This window comes from Arachis hypogaea, chromosome 3, assembly GCF_003086295.3.
Source record: "Arachis hypogaea cultivar Tifrunner chromosome 3, arahy.Tifrunner.gnm2.J5K5, whole genome shotgun sequence".
NCBI lineage: Eukaryota > Viridiplantae > Streptophyta > Magnoliopsida > Fabales > Fabaceae > Arachis > Arachis hypogaea.
In genome coordinates, this window is record NC_092038.1 from 121,740,754 (window position 1) to 121,759,954 (window position 19,201).

Here is a 19,201-nt window from a genome sequence, read left to right on the forward strand (position 1 = left end):
TTATGACTATTATCCCTTTTTTAGGTTCAATCTCCTTGTTTTTAGATTATAATCTTTGTGAAATTTGGCTAAGTTTTCTTTCTTCGTATTCCTCTCTCAAAAATATCAGTTTTACGGTTTTCGACTTTTCTCTTTTTTTACTTACATTCATTTACCCGAGTTTAGACATGCTCTTTGCCTCTATAAGGAGATGCTTCCTTCAACTTATATGAGGGAATCATGAGACTTTACTTCATTTTCCGGCTCCTCTTGAGAGATCTTCTTCGACCTCTTAGTTTTTATTCTAAGACTTCACTTTTTATCTTTACTTTTCAGTGTATTTTAGCAGTATTAATCTTGTACTCCTATTTTGACTTTAGGCGAAAATATTTTGTCAAACAACATCAATACTATATACAGTCATTATGTATTTGTATATAAAATATATATATTGTTTTAACTTACTTTCATTATGTATCTTATATTTTACAGATAATTGATTTTATAACTAATTTTAATATACAATTGGCATAGTTACATATAGTTTAAACCTATATGGATGCCTTTTAACGTGAAGTGATTGCGTTGGTTCCTTAATTAACTCAACGATGAAAGGTTGAAGTTGCTGTAGAAGGTTAATAAAGCCACAAGTGTATAGTGTACGACAATTTCGTGTGCTGTGCCTTGACGCATCGATCGTATTTCGGTTTCTTTTCATTGCAACAGAACAACAACAGTATTCTCATATGTGGCCAAGGTTGCCATTAAATTGTCAACAACGTTCCCATGGGCCGGGCCCCCATACTGTGTGTTCAATCATTTTCGTCCCTTACCACGTTATATTTATTTATTTATTTATTGCTTCAAATGAAGGCGGTTGAAGATGCTGTGACCCAAATAATTACAGTAACATGAGCACGATTAGTATAAAGTATAAACAAATAGTGCATACAGATAGATGAAGGATTATAGTTTAGTGGGTTTAATGTTTGATGGATGTTAGTTGATGCAACTGTATCATAATGTACATGACACCAACTAGCAACCACCATGTTATATTTTTGTAATGAAAATACCTAATATCTACTCCTCCAAGGGTCCACTACTATTGAGAATATTCATGGGTGTTAACGTAGTAAAATTAATTATTTTAAATTCAATACTTAAAAGTTATTTAAATACGTAAATTTAATTGAATAATGTTATAAAATTCGTGATAAATTAATGTTTGATATATACTGTGAGAAAAAAATCTCTTAAGCTTAACTAGTAATAGTGTAATAAATAAAAAATATGTTAGGTATAAATTAAAATTAATTACTAAAATTAGTTATTAGTATAAAATATATGTTAAAATATAAATATATATTAAAAATAAATTATATATAATGATGGGAGAGTTTATTATACAAATAACATTTATAGGTATATATAGTTAAGGAAAGGGGGAGTTTGATTTGACTGGGTCAAATTAAAGGGGGGTTATACATGCATGCCCTACAAAAAAAATAAGCAGTCGAAGAGAGAGCAGAGAGGATGAAATGCCTACACTTTCCCTAATTTTTTAGCACCATTGTTGTTCCATCACATTCATTGGTACCTCTCTAAATTAATTGGTTGCCTCTACTCTTACGTTGTTCTTGTGTGACGACACAAAAACATAAATAAAAAGGAGATAGAATGGGAGGTTGTGCCACTAAGCCCAAAGTATCAAAGGAAGATGCAGAGGCAAAGGCAAAGAAAGCACCTGAGCCTGAACCTGAACCTGAACCTGAATCTCAACCAGAGGCCATGGAGAAGAAGATTGTGATGGTAGTTGATGATGACGATGATGATCATGATGACCAATCCAACAAGCGACGTTCTCTCAGCTTGTTGTTCAAGCAGGTACCTAACCATTTTTTATCCATCTTCTCATTCTTATATCTGTAGTACCACTACTTTATTTATTCTATCAGATCCATTCAGTTTTTGTTACAATTAATTACTGGATTTGATTAATCCTTCTTATTCTTAATTGGCATTCTCCAGAGATTCTAGCATCTTTAGATTCTCTCTACTTTATCGTACACTGATTTTCTGTCAGCTTTGCCCAACCAAACCCTTCATCTGTTTTAGTCGTATATCGTATCCCATTATCATGCTTCGTTATACAACACATACATGTGTTCCAAAATTGGAAATTTTTGTCCAAATTCATATGCTATGGAAAATGTTGACCCTTAGCTAGTTTATTACATACAAACAATCAATCATTATTGTTTTCTATTTTCCACGTAGCATTTTTGAAAATCAACTATATTGAATATACATAAAAAAATTAACTATTTAATTAATTATTAATATAAAATATATATTAAAATATAAATATAAAAAACTGAAGTAATATCTAACTTTTAGTCTGTATGTAATATTTTTGAAAATTATATGTAATACAATAAAAAATTAATTTGACGGTAATATTACTCTACAGAACTTTGCATTTTACTATACAAATCTGACTCCAAATAATATTAGGGAGTCGTTCAGCTAAATACGTCTAAAATATTTTTTTAAAATATTTTTTAATAATTAAAATTTAATATATATAATTAATTAAATCGTGTTATTTTTGTCAAATTTAGGTCAGATAAATTAATTTAATTGAAAAATAGTAAATTAAAATTTGAATTTGTCTAAATTAATATTATTTTTTATAAAAAAATAACTACAATATTCTTATTATAGAAAATAATTAAAATACTCCTATTATATATATATATATATATATATATATATATATATTGAAAATTCTAAATCATAATCCTATGATAACAAATAAGTAAAGAACTAGAATTTAGGATTCTCAAAATTAATATATATAATAAAAATATTTTAGTCATTTTTATAATAAAAATATTATAATTATTTTTTATAAAAAATAATATTAATTTAGATCAATTCAAAATTTAATTTATTATTTTTTCAGTTAAATTAATTTATCTGATATAATTTTAATAAAAATAATACAATTTAATCAATTAAATATATTAAATTTTAATTATTAAAAAATATCTTTTAAAAAAATATTTTAAACATTTTTATCTAACTATTTTCATAATATTATTGGCTACTGTCGGCATCCAAAGTTTAGCTCAGATATTAAAAACGGAATTTTTGTCTGTGTGGACCTTTTTTTATTTTTTTCTTTTAGATGCCACCGAGGCATAATGTGCTACATATGTTTAATAGTTTTGGCCTTTGGGAAGCTTGTCTTTGTCTATCGCATTCGTTGCATTTGACACTAAAGACGTGACAAACAAATTAGGATACGGTTGAAGAGGGAAATTTAGGAAAGAGTGAAAGAATTAAAAAATGTCCAAAAAAAATTATTATGCGTAATACACATTTTTTATAATTAAATAAAAATCTTCACTCTTTATTTAATTCTATCCTTCAAAAAAATTCCCAACAAATTAAACGTGCCACCCTTTGATTTTGAAGGCTTTGGACCTATTGATTTCAATTCCTTTACAGCTATATATCATGGATCATAATTCTCTTGCTTTCATTATAATAATTATTAATTAGTATGTACGTTGGATTAGTAACATCCACAATTATGGCAAACAACATGTCAGGACATTGCTTTCATGCTTTCTAGTACACATTATGGTGGTCTTATAGCTCTTGTGACTAGAAGTACTAATACTAAGGTTTTACTGTTTGAATAATTTTCCATATTTAGATTAAAAACGAATAAAAATTACCAGAGGAAATGGAGGTAGACAGTGAAAGCGATGGAATTTTAATTAGAATAAAAAATAATGCAAATATTTATTTAGTGTGTTCCATCTTCCATGCATAAAGCATGACTATCGACTAGTAATTTCATAAGCCATAATTAATGAACCATATCACTTTTTCTCCTTGAGCGAGTACAAATAAACTCCAATAAACATGTCACTATATTATTATTATTATTATTATTATTATTATTATTATTATTATTATTATTATTATCCAAATCAATTTTTAAGAATTTTAAGAACATATATTTTAATTTAAAAAAAATTTAATACACATTAATTTTTAATAATTTTTTTTATTAGACATAATAATTCCTCGTATGATTTTTTCATTTGAGACCATCGAAAAATAATGGGATGGCACGTTTAGTATCCAACGTGTCTAGTAACATATACAGGTATTCTCATAGACAAATTGATCCCTATCTGTTTTGGAATGTGAAGTAAAAAGGGCAACCCGGTGCACAAACGTCCCGCGTTTAACGCAGGGTCCGGGAATGTGAAGTAAAGTGAGAGAATAAAGTTACATTTCTTCAATCCTCATAGAACTACATTCTCTCCTTGGAGTCCTTCTTTTCCACTCTCCTTCACTGCTACCGCAACCACCTTCTCTACATCTTTTCGCAGGACCCATCCATTGCTTTCTCCTTTCTCTTCGACCCACAGAACTATGCATGGTGCCCTCCTTTACCCGTGTCCTGCAATCCTCAGGTCATCGCCGCAGTCCCTCTCAGCCACCACTACCTCTACGTTCTCCACAGATCCCTTTTCAACACATGCTCTTTTCCTATCGATCGCCCATTTTCTTGTGGTTTAAAATCCTCAAGAACAGCAGCAACACTGCCACATTCTAGAAGCTGCTTCTAGTTCCCACTTCTTTGAACTGATGACGCCATTTTTTTTAGAATCTTGTTCAAAATTTTATGGAACCTTTGAGAAGAATAGCGGTCGTGGCCGTGCTTCCCTATCTCATCTTCCAATGCTTTGATCTTACACTCATTCTCTCTCTTTTCTTCCTCGCTTCGGAGCCTGAGTTCATGGAGATCATTGGCCAACCTCTAATCCTCAGCCTCGAGGTCTTGGATTGTGTTGGCTTGGCGGAGAGTATCAGCGTCCCTAAAAACGATGTCGTTCTCGATGAGCGGGATATTGGAATTGAACTTGGATGTTTCGATTCCTGCAGATGAAGAACGAGGGTTTCATGAAGAGCTTTGAGGAGGAATAACGAGACTTCCATTAGGAAAACTCTTAATACAATGCCGATTTTTAAAATAAGGTTAGGAATTGTTTTGTCTTTCTCGTGCACGTGGACACTACTGCCACATGTGTGAGTTTACCACTACAAGAAAAACACTGAGTATCGTTGGATTTACAAAAAAAATTTGCTCGTGATATGTTTACCGTTAGAATTACCGTCAGAATAAATCCGATGGTATAAACCTCGCCAGTAATTATTTACCAGCGAATTTTTTCGTCCGCCGCTAATTACCATCAGAATATTTTCGCTAATAATTTTTACCGTCAAATTTTATCCCCGAAAAATCTAACAGTAGTATATTATTAATTAATAATTAAATTAATAACTACCGACGGGTTTAACCGACAGTAAACTTAAAACTTTTATTTTTTAAAAAATTGTTTAAAAGTTAATATATAATTTTAAATATTTAAATTTAATAATTTCTAAACTAATAAATAAAAAAATACAACACTAATTAATTCAGAAAATAATTAACTCAAATAATAATAATATTAGAAAATTGACAATAATAAACAATAAGTCAATAAAATGTTTAATGGCCTAAATAATGAATAAGACAATTAACAATCAATTAATTAACTCAGAAAATAATTATAAACAGAAAAAAAGCGTAATTCGTGCAGATTAAACAGCTGACATTGAAACTTTAGGGTATTAAGATCAAACATTGACGCTAACTTGGCAACCTAAACTCTAGCAATACTTATGTGAAAAAGAGATTGGAGAAGATAAGTTTTCAAACCATCAAATTACAAGCTAATCAACCTTAGAACACAACACAATAAATTTATCCTACCATAACAAATTTAGAAATGATATCAGAATCTCAAAATGAAAAATAAAGGAGGTTTGGATATCTTCTAAGACGATGACAAAGCCAGAAGTTACATTTCAAGCTTTCTTACTAACAATAACAAAACAACATAATCAAATTCAAGCTGCAAAAAATATGCATATAAACCATTTCTACTATACTTGAATAAGTTATCAAACAACTAAATGACTCTATTATACTTTATTTCCAGATTTATTTATGTCAACAGTAAAACTGTTGTAGATTTAACAACTAAGATTCTTTCAATACCTTACACCAATTTAAAGAGTAGGTGCTTCAATGCTGGATGGCACATTCTCGGATATTAGTGCAATGGAAGGAGTATATATGCATGCTTTTTTGAGAATTTCAGCAACAATCTAATGTTTGCACTTGCTCAAAGGCCTAGAAGGATCCAATTAAATCTGAAAGAACAACAGCAAAAAATATCGCTTACTAAGTTTTCTTGAGAAATCTACAGGATATATTAACATCTAACCATCTTAAAAAATCTATAAGGTATATAAACTATGTCTAAAATTAAAATACTAAAATGTCAAGTTACAAAGACAATACTAATAATTAAGTTTAATATTTTAAGAAATAAACAAAGACTCCATATTAGATGGGTAAGTTTAAAATTGTTACTAATTCGATCACCAATGTTACACTAATTGTGTTCATCGTGTGTCATAAATTTCGAAGTTTATTTGATGTAACAGTTGTACACTTTGTGGTGGAATAGCCTATCCACCACTACCACCACTGACTTCTGCATCTTATTGGAAACCACTATTTTTATGACTTGCTTTATCGTTCTAACCCAACCTACACAATCTCTAAGCTAGATTTTGATGTACAGCAACTACAATACAATAAAAAATAAAAAATATAAATAATGAATGTCAAAATTATATTTCAGGAACAATAACCAAGTATAGAAATTTTGGTGAATCAGGACATATTTTTATTACAATCACCACCCCCAATTTCCAAAGCATATTAGTTTTATTTATACCTAAAGTTCAAACATTCAATACATCAGCAACATTTTTAATGCAAAATTCAAGTAATAAACTCTCAATAATACAGAAACAATCACTTTCATTCTTCATGATATCAGAACAATAAACAGAAATCATAATAATAAACACAAAATTATCGAAACAAAATTCAAAATCAAAATTATAAACAAAATTTGAAACACAGAATAATCAAAATAGAATTAAAAAATTTATAAATCAAAACAGAATTAAAAAAAAGTCATAAATCTAAACTAATACATGAACTAAATCTTAAAAAAATAATAGGAAGAAGGAAGAGAACAACATATCTAGTGGGAGGAAGGAGATAATTCTGACAAAGTGGTGGCATCAAACAGCGAAGTGGTGGCAGCAGTGACTAACCGGCAAGGTTGCATTATTAGGATTTTTTTAAATAAATTAAAAAATAATAAGAAGAAGGAGGAGGAAAACATACTTGGAGGGAGGAAGGAGGCAGCTTCGGCGACATAAGGAACAGCGATGACACCGATGCAGCAGTGGCGGCAGCAACAATGGTGGGAGTGACGAAAACGGCGACGATAGAGCGACCAACATGTCGCAAAGAGTCCACGCAGTCTTTGAACATTGTTGGTGGTGGCCGATCACTACAAGAAAAGTCGTTAAAATCGACGGCCAAATCGACGGCTTAGCCGTCGATAATATTGAAATTCGACGGCAAAATAAACGGGGCAGTTGGTCGCTATAACGCTTGTCGATTTTTTAAAATGCTAATAAAATCGACGGCTTTCATGGCCGTCGATAATAATTTAATAAAATCGACGTTTTTTCCGTCTGTAATATGGGTGTGAGAATTTTACACTCTTAATAAAATCGACAACATTGCCGTCGATATTATTATTTAAAATCGACGTCTTCTTTGTCGATAATTGATTCAATAAAATCGACAGCTTTTTTGTCGATATTTAACTCAATAAAATCAACAACACTGCTGTCTATAATATGTTTAATAAAATCGACGTTAATGCCGTCGATATTTGCATGAATAAAATCGACAATTTTGCCATCGATTTAATTGTTTATTTTGTCTATATTAACTTTTAAAAGCGACAACTTTGCCGTCGATTTTAATAGTTATATGTTTTTTTTTTTCTATTTGAAATAGTAAACCGTTAAACAAATAAACTTTTAAATATAAAAATAAAATTTAAACAGAATATTAAATAACAAGACAAATAAACTTTTAAATATAAAAATAAAATTTATACTAAATATTAGATAATGAGTTTACAAACTTATCAAAATAATAAATAACCCTCTAACATAAAGACTCAAGACAAGATAAATAACTAAACTTAGATTTATATTCGTTTAAATTGCAATCTACTAATAATACAAAATATTCAAAGTAAAGTAATTAAATAACCTACTCATACTCGTCTAAATAATCATCTGAGTCATCAAAATCGTCAGAATCATCCTCCCTTTGAGAACTCTGTGGTTGTCCTGGTCGCTGCAGAATAGGTGGGAGTTTTCTACCTGGGGCTGGGGTTGGGACTGGGACTGGGGCTGGGGCTGGGGCTGTGCTTTTCTGAGAGCTTGGGAAAGTAAAAGGAGGAGGTGGAGGAACACGTGATCCAGAACTACTAGGACCCATGGCTCTCACATACTCAGTCAAACTGCTCAACTGATGACTAAATTGATCCATCTGTGAGTTACTGGTGTTGAGATCCTCACGCAAAGATTCAACAGTCTGTTGCCACTCTCTTTTCTCCCTTTGGTAGCGGTCTTCAAGCTCTCTATATTTAGCGGCATGTTGTTCAACTTCCCTATTGAGTATTATGATTCGTTCTCTAAGATCCAAAACATCAGCGCTGGTGGTCGTGGTTGGCCCATCAACTCGAGGCCGCACCATGGAAGAGTCCCTTACCTCACCCATACCATATACCCTACCTCTTCGTTTTCCACCCACTGTCTCAATCCATATGCTTTCCTCAGAGACAGGCGGTGGATCAGTTACACCAGCCTCTATAGCAGCCTGCCGCTCTTGCTCAGCCTGAAACATACGCTCTTGAAATATATCCTACAATGAGGAGAAATGATTGATAAACTGCTATAAGTATTAATAAGGCATAACAATTAGATAACAAAATAGTTACAATTAATAAAGGCAAGTTACCTTTGTCTTTCGAGAGTGTTCATCAACCTATTGAGTCCTATCCTCTTTGCGAGTATGAGTGTGCTCAAAAAACTCATCCATACGTGATGGTCTTCCAAGCGAATGATTCTACATAATGAGAGAAATAATATGACACACTGTCACTGATTGAGGAAAAAATTGCATATAGTACTGTTGCATAATGAGGAAAAAATAGTTAAAAAGCAGAATAAAAGCAAAAGCATAATAGAACAAGCTCATTTTATTTAAAACCTCAATGGGAGACGTGACAATAAGAAGCTAGACATGGTTTAATGGACTTCAAGATCACAATCAGTGGTCAAAACTCACATTTAGTTGCAACTTAATAATCCATCAAGCTCATTTTGTTTCAATAAATCATAACACAAGCAGAAATAACAGCATGCAGTGTATGGACAAGGGATTATAATTGATGAACCATGACCTTCAAAACTTAGATATTCCAATAAGAAAATTAACACTGCTGTGAGTTTTTTCTTACTTGTTTGGCCTTAAGAAATTTTCAGAACAGCAAATATCAAAGTAAAGATTATCTTTAAGTAAAAAAGAGGGTTCTATAAGCAACTTACCAAGCGTAATCTCGCTTCTGGAAAGGTGGTGCCTCCTGCAGTATGAAGGGAAGTACCTCGAGTTGATTTTCTGGCAGCTGTATTTCTTGTCTGTAATTGTCTATAGGCATCAGTGTTCCAACGTCTCATCAATTCACCAAGAACTTCTGGTGGGATCCAATATGGACGGGCACCTTTTTTGCGAATGGCATGGAGCATACCTCGCAAGCGCTTGGCAGCCCTAAACCTCCAAGCTTGATAGATATCATCCTCCTCCGTATCAATAATGTCAAAGCATTTCTATTTAAAAAAAAAAAGACTTTATATCACATACCATAACATTCCTGCTCTCTCAAGTAAGTCCCTAACATACTTAGATTGAGTGATGTGAATATCATGATCAGATAAGATATTAAATTCTAAGCCTAAGAAAAAATTAACACTGCCTAGATCTTTTAATGCAAAAAAAGACTTTATATCAGCAATGAGAGTGCAGATTGTAGAATCATTATCACATGTAATGAGAATATCATCGACATATGCTAAGATATAGATTGTAGAGTATGAATCAAACCTTATGAATAGTATAATCAGGTTTAACATTGTTTAGCATTTCAAAAGGTGACTTCATGTTCAATGTAGGAGTTGGTAATCTATTAATTAAAAATGTGGCAGTGAGGAAGGTATCTTCCTAAAATTGTTTAGGTAAATCAGCAGTAGCAAGTAAAGCAAGGCCAGTTTTAGCAAGTAAAGATTTCTTTAAATGTGGTAGTAAGGAAGGTATCTTCCCAAAATTCTTTAGCATTATCTATTTGTATACGCTTGAGTTTACAACCAGTTTCAGTTTCCATGAGATTCTTATATTGCATTAAGATTTGTAAGAACTGAGATTTAGAGTAAAGTAAATATAGACAAGTATACCTTGTGTCAGCATCAACTATACTAAGATAATATTTAAATCCTCTAGAGGGTCCCAAAATGTCAAGAAAGACTAGCTCAAGGGGTGCAGAATATGTAGTAGTAGAAAATTAAAACTACCCTAATACTAGAAGAAGCGTTTGTGCAACATGTCCCAGAATCAGAGCAGCTAAAAAGACTAGCTCTTTTTATTCTTTTTTCACATCATAACTACCCTGAATGCCCTTTTGGATTATTGGGTAGACACATAGACATATATGACATAAATTTAATATTCATTAGATAGAACTTATCAAAACTATTTTCATTATTCACCATCTCTTTATGGAATATTCATTTATCATGTGTGTAATTCCAATTCTTATATATAAATTAAAGTCTAAAGTGGACAACCTACTTTCTCTCACCAAAGTCATATGTGTATACCATGTTGCTAGCTTTATATCTTTCTCATTATTATTCTTTTAATATTTTTTATGTAATCATTCTATCGAATGAAGAGAAATCAAAAGCTGATGATCCAAATGAAAGCAAAGCAATAATGTAAAATCAAAATCCATATATAAAAAAGCAAAATACATTGATGAGTGTAAGTGATGCATGTCAGTAGCATAAATTATTCATAAGGAGCATAAGGAGATAAAATTTACCCTCCACTCAGTCCACCATATTTTTCGAGTATCATCATCTGCCTCATCAAAACTCAGCCAAGGCTTGTTGTAGTTTTCCCTAAAAACCTGAGAAATACGCTTCAATCCAGGCTTAGGTGGGTGCCAACTACATCAAAAACCAAATGACACCATTTAAATATATGGATCTTGGACACAGGAAGCAAATAGTTAAGCTAGCTTTGATAACAACTAAAGGAACTAAGAAGATAGGCATATCGAATCAAAGCAAATAGTTAAGCAAATATTTTCATTAACAAATATCCAACTAAACAAGTAAAAGCACACCATTTAAAGTGCATGCTTAGTTCATAAAATTTAAAGCAAATAACAAACCATTTGGCACCATCATATCTGAGCTTCGGAGCACTTGTGCTGGAGTGACCACTGGCAGTGGATGTTCCTTGACCCTGAGCATCTTGGGTACTATTAGATGTGGTTTGTCTTTCCCCACAAGATCCTACTCGACTGGGAGCTACAATAGCTGGATCACTCTGCACACCATGTGAGGCAGTGTTGGAAGGTTCATTGGCTTGTTGAGTGCATGATCTTGGCACACCCGGAGTAGGCATCATGTATATCTGAGGCTCCTAACGGGAGGGGGTAGTAGTAGCAACAGGTGGCGGTCTCCCATTGGTCGGAGCAGTTGTGTCGGATGATGACCCAACAAGAGAGTATGGATCCGCATGCAAGTCAAGGGGCTGACCAGTAGAAAGCCTAGGCCTCCCCTTTCGACCTCGGCCACGGCCACGGCCACGACCACGGCCACGACTGCGATCTCCGTCTCTACCACGACCACGGCCTAGGCTTTGCCCAATGACCTTCGCGTACCTGCACCAAATTCAAATCTGGTCGCTTACAAAGCACAGCCATGTCTAACCTTGCCTTTTCATTGTCTTTTGTTCTTTCAGTATCCATAACGGTATTCATTATGTTATCAAAAACATTCTTCTCAATATGCATTAGATCCAAACAATGACGAACCAAATGATCTTTCCAATATGGGAGATCCCAAAATATACTCCTTTTGGTCCAATTGTGTTCCACCCCATATCCGCTCAATCTCACTTGTCCTCCTGTGTCAACTATTTTAGGATAGTGTCTAACTCTTTCCCAGACCTGTTCGCCACTAAGCCTAATAGGAGGTTCTTCATCCTCCTCAACATTCTTCTTAAAACCAACTTTATTACGCCTATAAGGATGACCTTCAGGTAAATATCTCCTGTGACAGTCAAACCACGAATTCTTTCCGCCATAATCTAACCAAAAGGCCTTGGTATCCTCCATGCATACTGGACACGCTAATCTTCCCCCCGTACTCCAACCAGACAACATTCCATATGCAGGAAAATCGTTAATTGTCCACATTAATGCAGCCTTTAACTGAAAATTCCTCTTGCTATGAATGTCGTATGTTAGGACGCCTTCATCCCATAACTCTTTAAGTTCATCTATCAATGGTTGAAGATAAACATCAATTTTTGCTTTGGGATTTTCTTTTCCGGGTATGATGCACGTTAGGAACAAAAAAGGGTCTTTCATACACATATGAGGTGGAAGGTTATAAGGGGTAACTATAACAGGCCAACAAGAGTACGGTGTGCTAAAATGAACATTAGGAGAAAACCCATCAGAACAAAGTCCAAGTCTAACATTACGCGGTTCGCTTGCAAAATGAGGATGCTTGGTATCAAAATGTTTCCATGCTTCACCATGGGAAGGATGTGTCATCACATCGTCATTTCTGCGGTTTTGGTGATGCCACAACATATGAGGGGCAGTACTCATTGATGCATACAACCTTTGTAGCCTTGGAATCAATGGCAAATAATGCATTCTTTTATATGGCACCTCTTTATTTTTTCCCTTCCTAGGCTTAAATCTCTGCTCCCCACAAAATTTACATTGTCTAAGATCTTTGTCCTCTTTGTAATATATCATACAACCATTGACACAACAATCTATCTTAACCTCCTTAAACCCAAGTTGGGAAACAATTTTCTTAGCTTCATAGTAATTAGCAGGAATTTCATTTGGAGTTGTTTGCATTTCTCTAAACAAAGTTGCCCACTGGTCAAAAGATCCCTGGGATTGGTTTCCCTCTGATTTTATACTCAGCATCCTACTGGCAAGTGACAATCGTGAATGGATACAATTTTCCCACAACGGTTTACTAACTGAATCTAAGAGGTCATAAAATCTCTTAGCATCTCGATTTGGTTCCTCCACTGTTGGTTGCATGTACATGTGAAACTCAGGTTGCAAAGCATCAACAACCATCTCATGATAACGATCAAAATTTTCTTCCCATGTAACACCACCTAATTCAGAGCTACTTTCAATATCTTCTTCTATCCTAATCTGATTCTCTGTGGGTATCTCTTCTCCATGCTCTGTCCAAACCCAATAATTAGGTTTAAACCCATGAGTATATAGATCAATCTTAATGTCGATCAACTGTTTAAACGTCCCACATTGACATCTGGCACATGGACACCTAACTAAACCTCCTCTGAGAAATTCATCAGTTCTAGTACACGCATCCACAAATTCATTTACCCCTTTAATAAAACTGGGTTTAAGACCCCGCCTCTGATCATACGTTCTATCATACATCCAACTTCGGTTCTGGTTTTCCATTATTAATGAATTTAATTTCCTACATATCAAAGGGTTAATATTCACTTTTTAATTTTTTTTTCAACGAGAAACCACAACAAATAAAAGTCTTATCATGAATATAATTTATACTTCCACCATGAATGGTTTACACAAACAAGCATATATAAATAAGTATAGATAAGCATGCATAATAATTTAACAAAGATAATAAAGATGAAGATAAATTAAACTCAATAGTTTAACAGAGATAATAAATAAATAAAAAAGTAGAAGGTTAAACCTTGAATAGCTTTTCTGGAAGTCTTAAGCTCTACCAATACTTATGATAGTGTAAATGGAATCTGTTGCTCAATCTCTTCTTCAACTCCTTTCTGTTATGAATTCTGTCAGTTTTGTAGAAGATGATTATCAAAATTAAATATCAATTACATATACAATTAAATATCAATATAAGATGATTATCAAAATTAAACTCTAATAATGATAATCATATGTATTTAGGAGACCTTCATTGAGTCAGGACTCAATCCAAATATATAATTGAAAAAAAATAGAAAATAAAAAAAGAAAGAGGAAGATTAAGGCAAGTGAAGAAGGAGAAAGCAACGTAGATTCCGTGATTCCAGACTTGCATTCCAATCATGTAATATTTATCAGATACACAAACCGTTGAAATAAAGTAATATTTAACACACAGTACTATTAAATATGAAAGTGAAATTAAGCTTTCAAAAAAGAGCATATTATTAAGATGATGAGATGAGATGAGATGAGTTTCATCACATCAAATAATTATTAAATATGTATAATTATTATTATTAATTTCTCCTCTGCATGTGTCATTTAATAAGAAAGATAGATGCAGATAGATGGTTAAATATGAATTATTAACTTTTTAAATACGAAAATATATAAATATAAATAAAGAAAAGCGTTTGCATTAAATGTATTATTATTGACTAGTTTGATAAATGTTAAACTTAGGACATAACGTATTATTATTTAATCGGTGAAATAAAAAGAAGGATATTTTAGCTTTGTTAGTTTATTATTATGAATATTATCTTAATGATAAACAGAGAAACATTTTTTTTCCCTTAAGAACTAGTGATTTGGCCACGTCTTATCTAATTTTTCAATAATGCTCTTACTTTTCCTCCTTTGATAAATATACATATATATAACTTGTTAATATTTTTAATATTTGTTTGTAAATGAGAGAGAATATAAGACCCATAGTTTCAAGACTCATTACTGGTTATCAACTCATACTCCATAACCTGATTAATCATTAAGTAACTGAGAGAATAACTAATCAACAAAAACAAAATTAGAAAGTTTTACAGACCTGTAAGTGTTAGCATCAAGAGATTCAAATGTTTGCAACGCCCTCGTGTTCAACACGGCCGCAATAGAAAATGATAGGCCTATGACCAAGAACAGGACATTCATATGTATGAGCAAAGGAAGAATTTATTTCCTATAAGTGTTGACAATGAATGCCATTTAATTTATTGCAGGCCAGAGCATCTTCAAAATAGGCCAGAATAAATACAAAATAATATGAAGATTGGAGAGTCAACCTATAGGTTATGGAAATTCCTAAGTTCCATTTCTAATAAATAAAAGGTCCAATAAGATGTCAATTTCAATACAAAGTAAGATACAAAAGAGAACTAATATGATATATCCTGTGTTTTAAATTTTCTTCCTAGAAGCTGTACTGCATCATCCAAACTAAACAGCCAACACAATGTTATAAGTTGTTGGGCCAATATACTACCTGTATAAGTTTCTTTTGTTTATTATATGTTTTTGTATTAAAAATTAAAAAATAAACTTGAACATTATAATAAAAAAATAATTTGATTAGTTTGGTATCTGTCATCATCAAATGAAATCCAAAGTTTTAACATGCAATCAACAAAGTGACACATTGACACATACTATTACCATGTAGTTTTAAGGCTTTTAAAAGTTTGTGCTCATTATTACTACTTCATCTTCAAAAGTCAATATCTGCTAACAGACCCAAATTCATTAACCCTGTATGTAAGTTAGAAAATTCAAATACATGATCTCATTATTATGCGTCCTTAATAGTAAGATCATATATCAACAGCACAACATGAACATGATCAAAGAAGAGTACCTTTGAACACTCAAACCAAACAATTCCATGTCTAAGAAATGGAGCTCTACCTATCCTACCAGAGTGAATTTATGAAATTTGGCTACTCAAAGATTAACCTAAAAAGCTTTAAAATGTGATTGCAGTTAGGTGTTTACAAATCATAAAAACAGAATTTGATATAGGAGATATAAAATGATTAAATATATAATATTTAATCCTTAAAACAGTAAGTAAATTCCAAATGAGAATATATTCTTCCCGACTTTCTCCTTTATCTGTGTTTCTTAGCCTCTATATCCCTGTAGCAAATACAGAATCTAAACACACGTTGTTGTTGTTGTAAGTTTTTCAAACACATCACATCAAAAGCAACACAAAATCTACCTACATACACAGATAGATACAGAGAGAGAATCAAAGAATATTTGCTAACCAAATTGAAAACTTAAACTTAATCAAGAGAGAGCTATTAGCCTACTAATATTTAGTATTTACTAGTGGATCTAACTACTGTGCATGCTAGTTTTTGGGTCAAAATCTTAAATTCCTAGCACATTTTTAGCAAAATATCAACAACTGAGATAACTGCAACAATTATTGGGTGTTCAGTTCAGCATTACAAATTCCCTCCCTCCATATGTTTTGTTAATCAACAAACAAACTAAATTAAAAATCTAAATTTAAAACCTAATTACTAAATCATCCATTAAAAACCAATCAACAAACTAATTATCTAAAATATGAAACCTCAAATCAACAAATTAATTAGCTAAGTAGGGGAGCAGGGGAGTAGGGAAGAATCCAAACACAAGCAGGGGAGCAGGTAACTCACCCTCACTAGGCCATTGGATAAGCACGAGCTAGCAGCGACAGCAAGTAGAACCAGCGACAATGGCGAAGGGAACTTTGGAACCAGCGACGATAAGGGTTTTCAAATTACGTGCTCCTGTCTGTCATCCTTGACAATATTCAATTCTTATCAAATGCATGTTCAATCGAATAACTTATGAATAAACCCTAAACAAAGAAGAAAGAATGGAAACTAACCCTCGCTGAAAACCCTTGGTTTGAGTAAGGCGTCGGAGTAGGGTTTATGGTTGAGAGAGTGTGTGTGTTGAGGAGCGCCGGCGAAGCAACCGTGACGGAGCGGCGACGGCAGTGGAGAATGACGTGGGTTGGTGCTGAAATGGGGATTTTGGGGTAAAAGGAAATTGTGTTTCTGTATTCTCTGGACGCGGGAAGGGTTTTGGGTAAGTGTTTTTTAATGATAAAAATCGACGGCAAATTTGTCGATTTTAAATTAAAAACAATCGACACTCTATGCGTCTATTTTATATATTAAATCTATACCGTTTACTTGGTTTTAGAAAACAATCTAGACCGTTAAAATTTATCGACGGCAACTGTTGTCGATATTTTAATTAATAAAATCGACGCGGCTTTCGTCGATTTTAAAATAAAATTATTTTCATCCTCAAGTTCGTCGATAATGTGACGACAATATTATGTATCATAACATTATCGACGACATGGCCGTCGATTTTAATATTTTATTTTTAATTATTTTTTTCTAGCAATATCGACAGCAAGCCGTCGATAAATATCAACGGCAGAAATAGCCGTCGATTTTTAGCGTCGAAAAAAACGTTTTTTCTAGTAGTGGATGTTGGTTGAGGGGTTGCCGGAGATGGTTTGTAGGAGAGAGAGAGAGAGAGAGAGAGAGATAGTAGTTAGAAAATGAGGGGGAAAGGGTTCGCAGTTTGAATTTAGGGCAAGACAGTAAGTAAATCCGATGATAATGCTTTGCGAAGACCACAACGCAGTGTTATACTAATTCGAATTACCGATCCACCGGTATATCTTACAGTAATGATCGCGCCATTTTTTCTTTTTTTTCCAATTATTACCGGCGAATTTAGCGTCAGAAAATTAAATCCGACAGTAATTTTTTTATCCGACAAATTTATTGTCAAATCTACTAGCAAATCCGCTGCTAATGTCCGACACTAAATCTGATAGTAAATCTGACGGTATTTAATATTTTTCTTGTAGTATGCGGGCTAACTCAGTATTTTCCGTTAGTTAGTCACGCCAAAAAATGAATGGGGTTCTGTTATATCTGATAGAAAAAAAACGTTGAAGATTGATTTGTGTATTAATTTTTTGAAACTAAAATATCTGTTTTTTAAAATCTTTGGGACTGATTTGAATAATTGCTCTTATTATTATTGTTTTTTGGTTGACAAATGTCACTGAATTAAGAGTGTAGGTACAAATGAGTGAGTGTGAGAGTGGGAGAGATGTTTTTAATTGAAGCCCTTTCCCAGCAACTTTCTGTAAATGGGCTGGGCTAGTGATTCTCTTTTACGGCCCATCTTTATTAAGAAACAGAAAACGTAGTTACGCAATACAGGAAGGGGAAAAAACACAAAAATCAAGAAAACAATGGAGAATTCTTGTAACATGATGAATTACTGATTGATGTCCATCCACTATTTAAGAGTTGAACGCCTTGAAAAAATACCAAAGTTTTATTTCATTTGTATGGATGTGTTTTATTTATGCAACCTTGAATTATTGTTTCTTGGTGGGTGCCGTGTTAGAATGAAGATGCAAAGGTTTCCACAGAAAATGAGAAACATGCAGTGGAGGAGACAGCGAAAGAAGAAACCAAAGAAGCAGCGAAAATCAATGAAGAGGAGACGGCAAAAGAAGATGCGATACCTTTAAAGAAAACAGAAGAAAGTAATGAAAGCAGTGAAGGAGTGAAAGTAGGAGAAGAACAATTTGAAGAAGAAGTTGGTGTTGCTGTGGCTGAAGAGAAGGTAATTGAGATTGATGCAACCGTAACAGATTATCATCATCATCACGCAACAGATGTTGCTACCACTCACATTCATTAGAACAGCAAGTCATCATGTATGTTTCAATTATTATTAATTTTTTTTTCTAATTAAATGTGTTGTGTACTCTACGTTGTTGATTTATATTTGTGGGCTGACCGTGTCAAATCAAACTAAAATCACAATGTAAATTGTAACCGGGAAGTCCATCGTTCATGTCAATGCAAAACTATTTGCAAATTTAAATACTAATATGCAAACAGTGTAAGCAAATTGATTTTTACATTAAAGACTGGTGCAAATTAAATACAGGTTAAGGTTATTCTTCTTTTTATAAATACTTTATACAAACATGTAATGATAGATGAGATTCCTTATTGTACCATGTGTCAGCTGAATACCCTATCGTTTTTTATGATTTGAAT

At 32.9% G+C, this 19,201-nt stretch overlaps 2 protein-coding genes across 9 annotated transcripts; one reads left to right on the top strand and one right to left on the bottom strand.

Moving 5' to 3' along the window:
* The first annotated feature begins 1,418 nt into the window (after window positions 1-1,418).
* LOC112791180 (uncharacterized) lies at window positions 1,419-19,114 on the top strand. Its single transcript, XM_025833906.3, has 2 exons — window positions 1,419-1,866; window positions 18,537-19,114. Exons 1-2 carry the CDS (start codon window positions 1,660-1,662, stop codon window positions 18,834-18,836), a joined length of 507 nt encoding a protein of 168 aa, XP_025689691.1. The 5' UTR covers window positions 1,419-1,659; the 3' UTR covers window positions 18,837-19,114.
* Window positions 8,085-17,202, bottom strand: LOC112791178 (uncharacterized). 8 transcript variants are annotated; one of them, XM_072233403.1, is made up of 9 exons: window positions 16,981-17,167; window positions 16,766-16,891; window positions 15,148-15,226; window positions 14,080-14,182; window positions 11,514-13,836; window positions 11,160-11,286; window positions 9,613-9,891; window positions 9,023-9,130; window positions 8,085-8,926 (listed from the first exon to the last, which is right to left on the bottom strand). In XM_072233403.1, the coding sequence occupies exons 5-8, from the start codon at window positions 11,750-11,752 to the stop codon at window positions 9,050-9,052; spliced, it is 726 nt and encodes a 241-aa protein (XP_072089504.1). In that variant the 5' UTR covers window positions 11,753-13,836; window positions 14,080-14,182; window positions 15,148-15,226; window positions 16,766-16,891; window positions 16,981-17,167; the 3' UTR covers window positions 8,085-8,926; window positions 9,023-9,049. The 8 variants fall into 8 exon arrangements, 6 of the variants coding, with proteins under 6 accessions (XP_072089504.1, XP_072089505.1, XP_025689688.1 ...); XR_003197165.3 differs by lacking the exon at window positions 11,514-13,836 and having other exon boundaries at window positions 16,981-17,185; XR_011880286.1 differs by lacking the exon at window positions 11,514-13,836 and having other exon boundaries at window positions 16,766-16,883; window positions 16,981-17,155.
* Window positions 19,115-19,201: the final 87 nt, after the last annotated feature.

Coding starts and splice junctions, on each gene's coding strand:
- LOC112791180 (XM_025833906.3), top strand. CDS start 1,660: ATGGGAGGTTGTGCCACTAAGCCCAAAGTATCAAAGGAAGATGCAGAG. Junction 1,867..18,536: donor TCAGCTTGTTGTTCAAGCAG/GTACCTAACCAT, acceptor GTGCCGTGTTAG/AATGAAGATGCAAAGGTTTC.
- LOC112791178 (XM_025833903.3), bottom strand. CDS start 13,817: ATGGAAAACCAGAACCGAAGTTGGATGTATGATAGAACGTATGATCAG.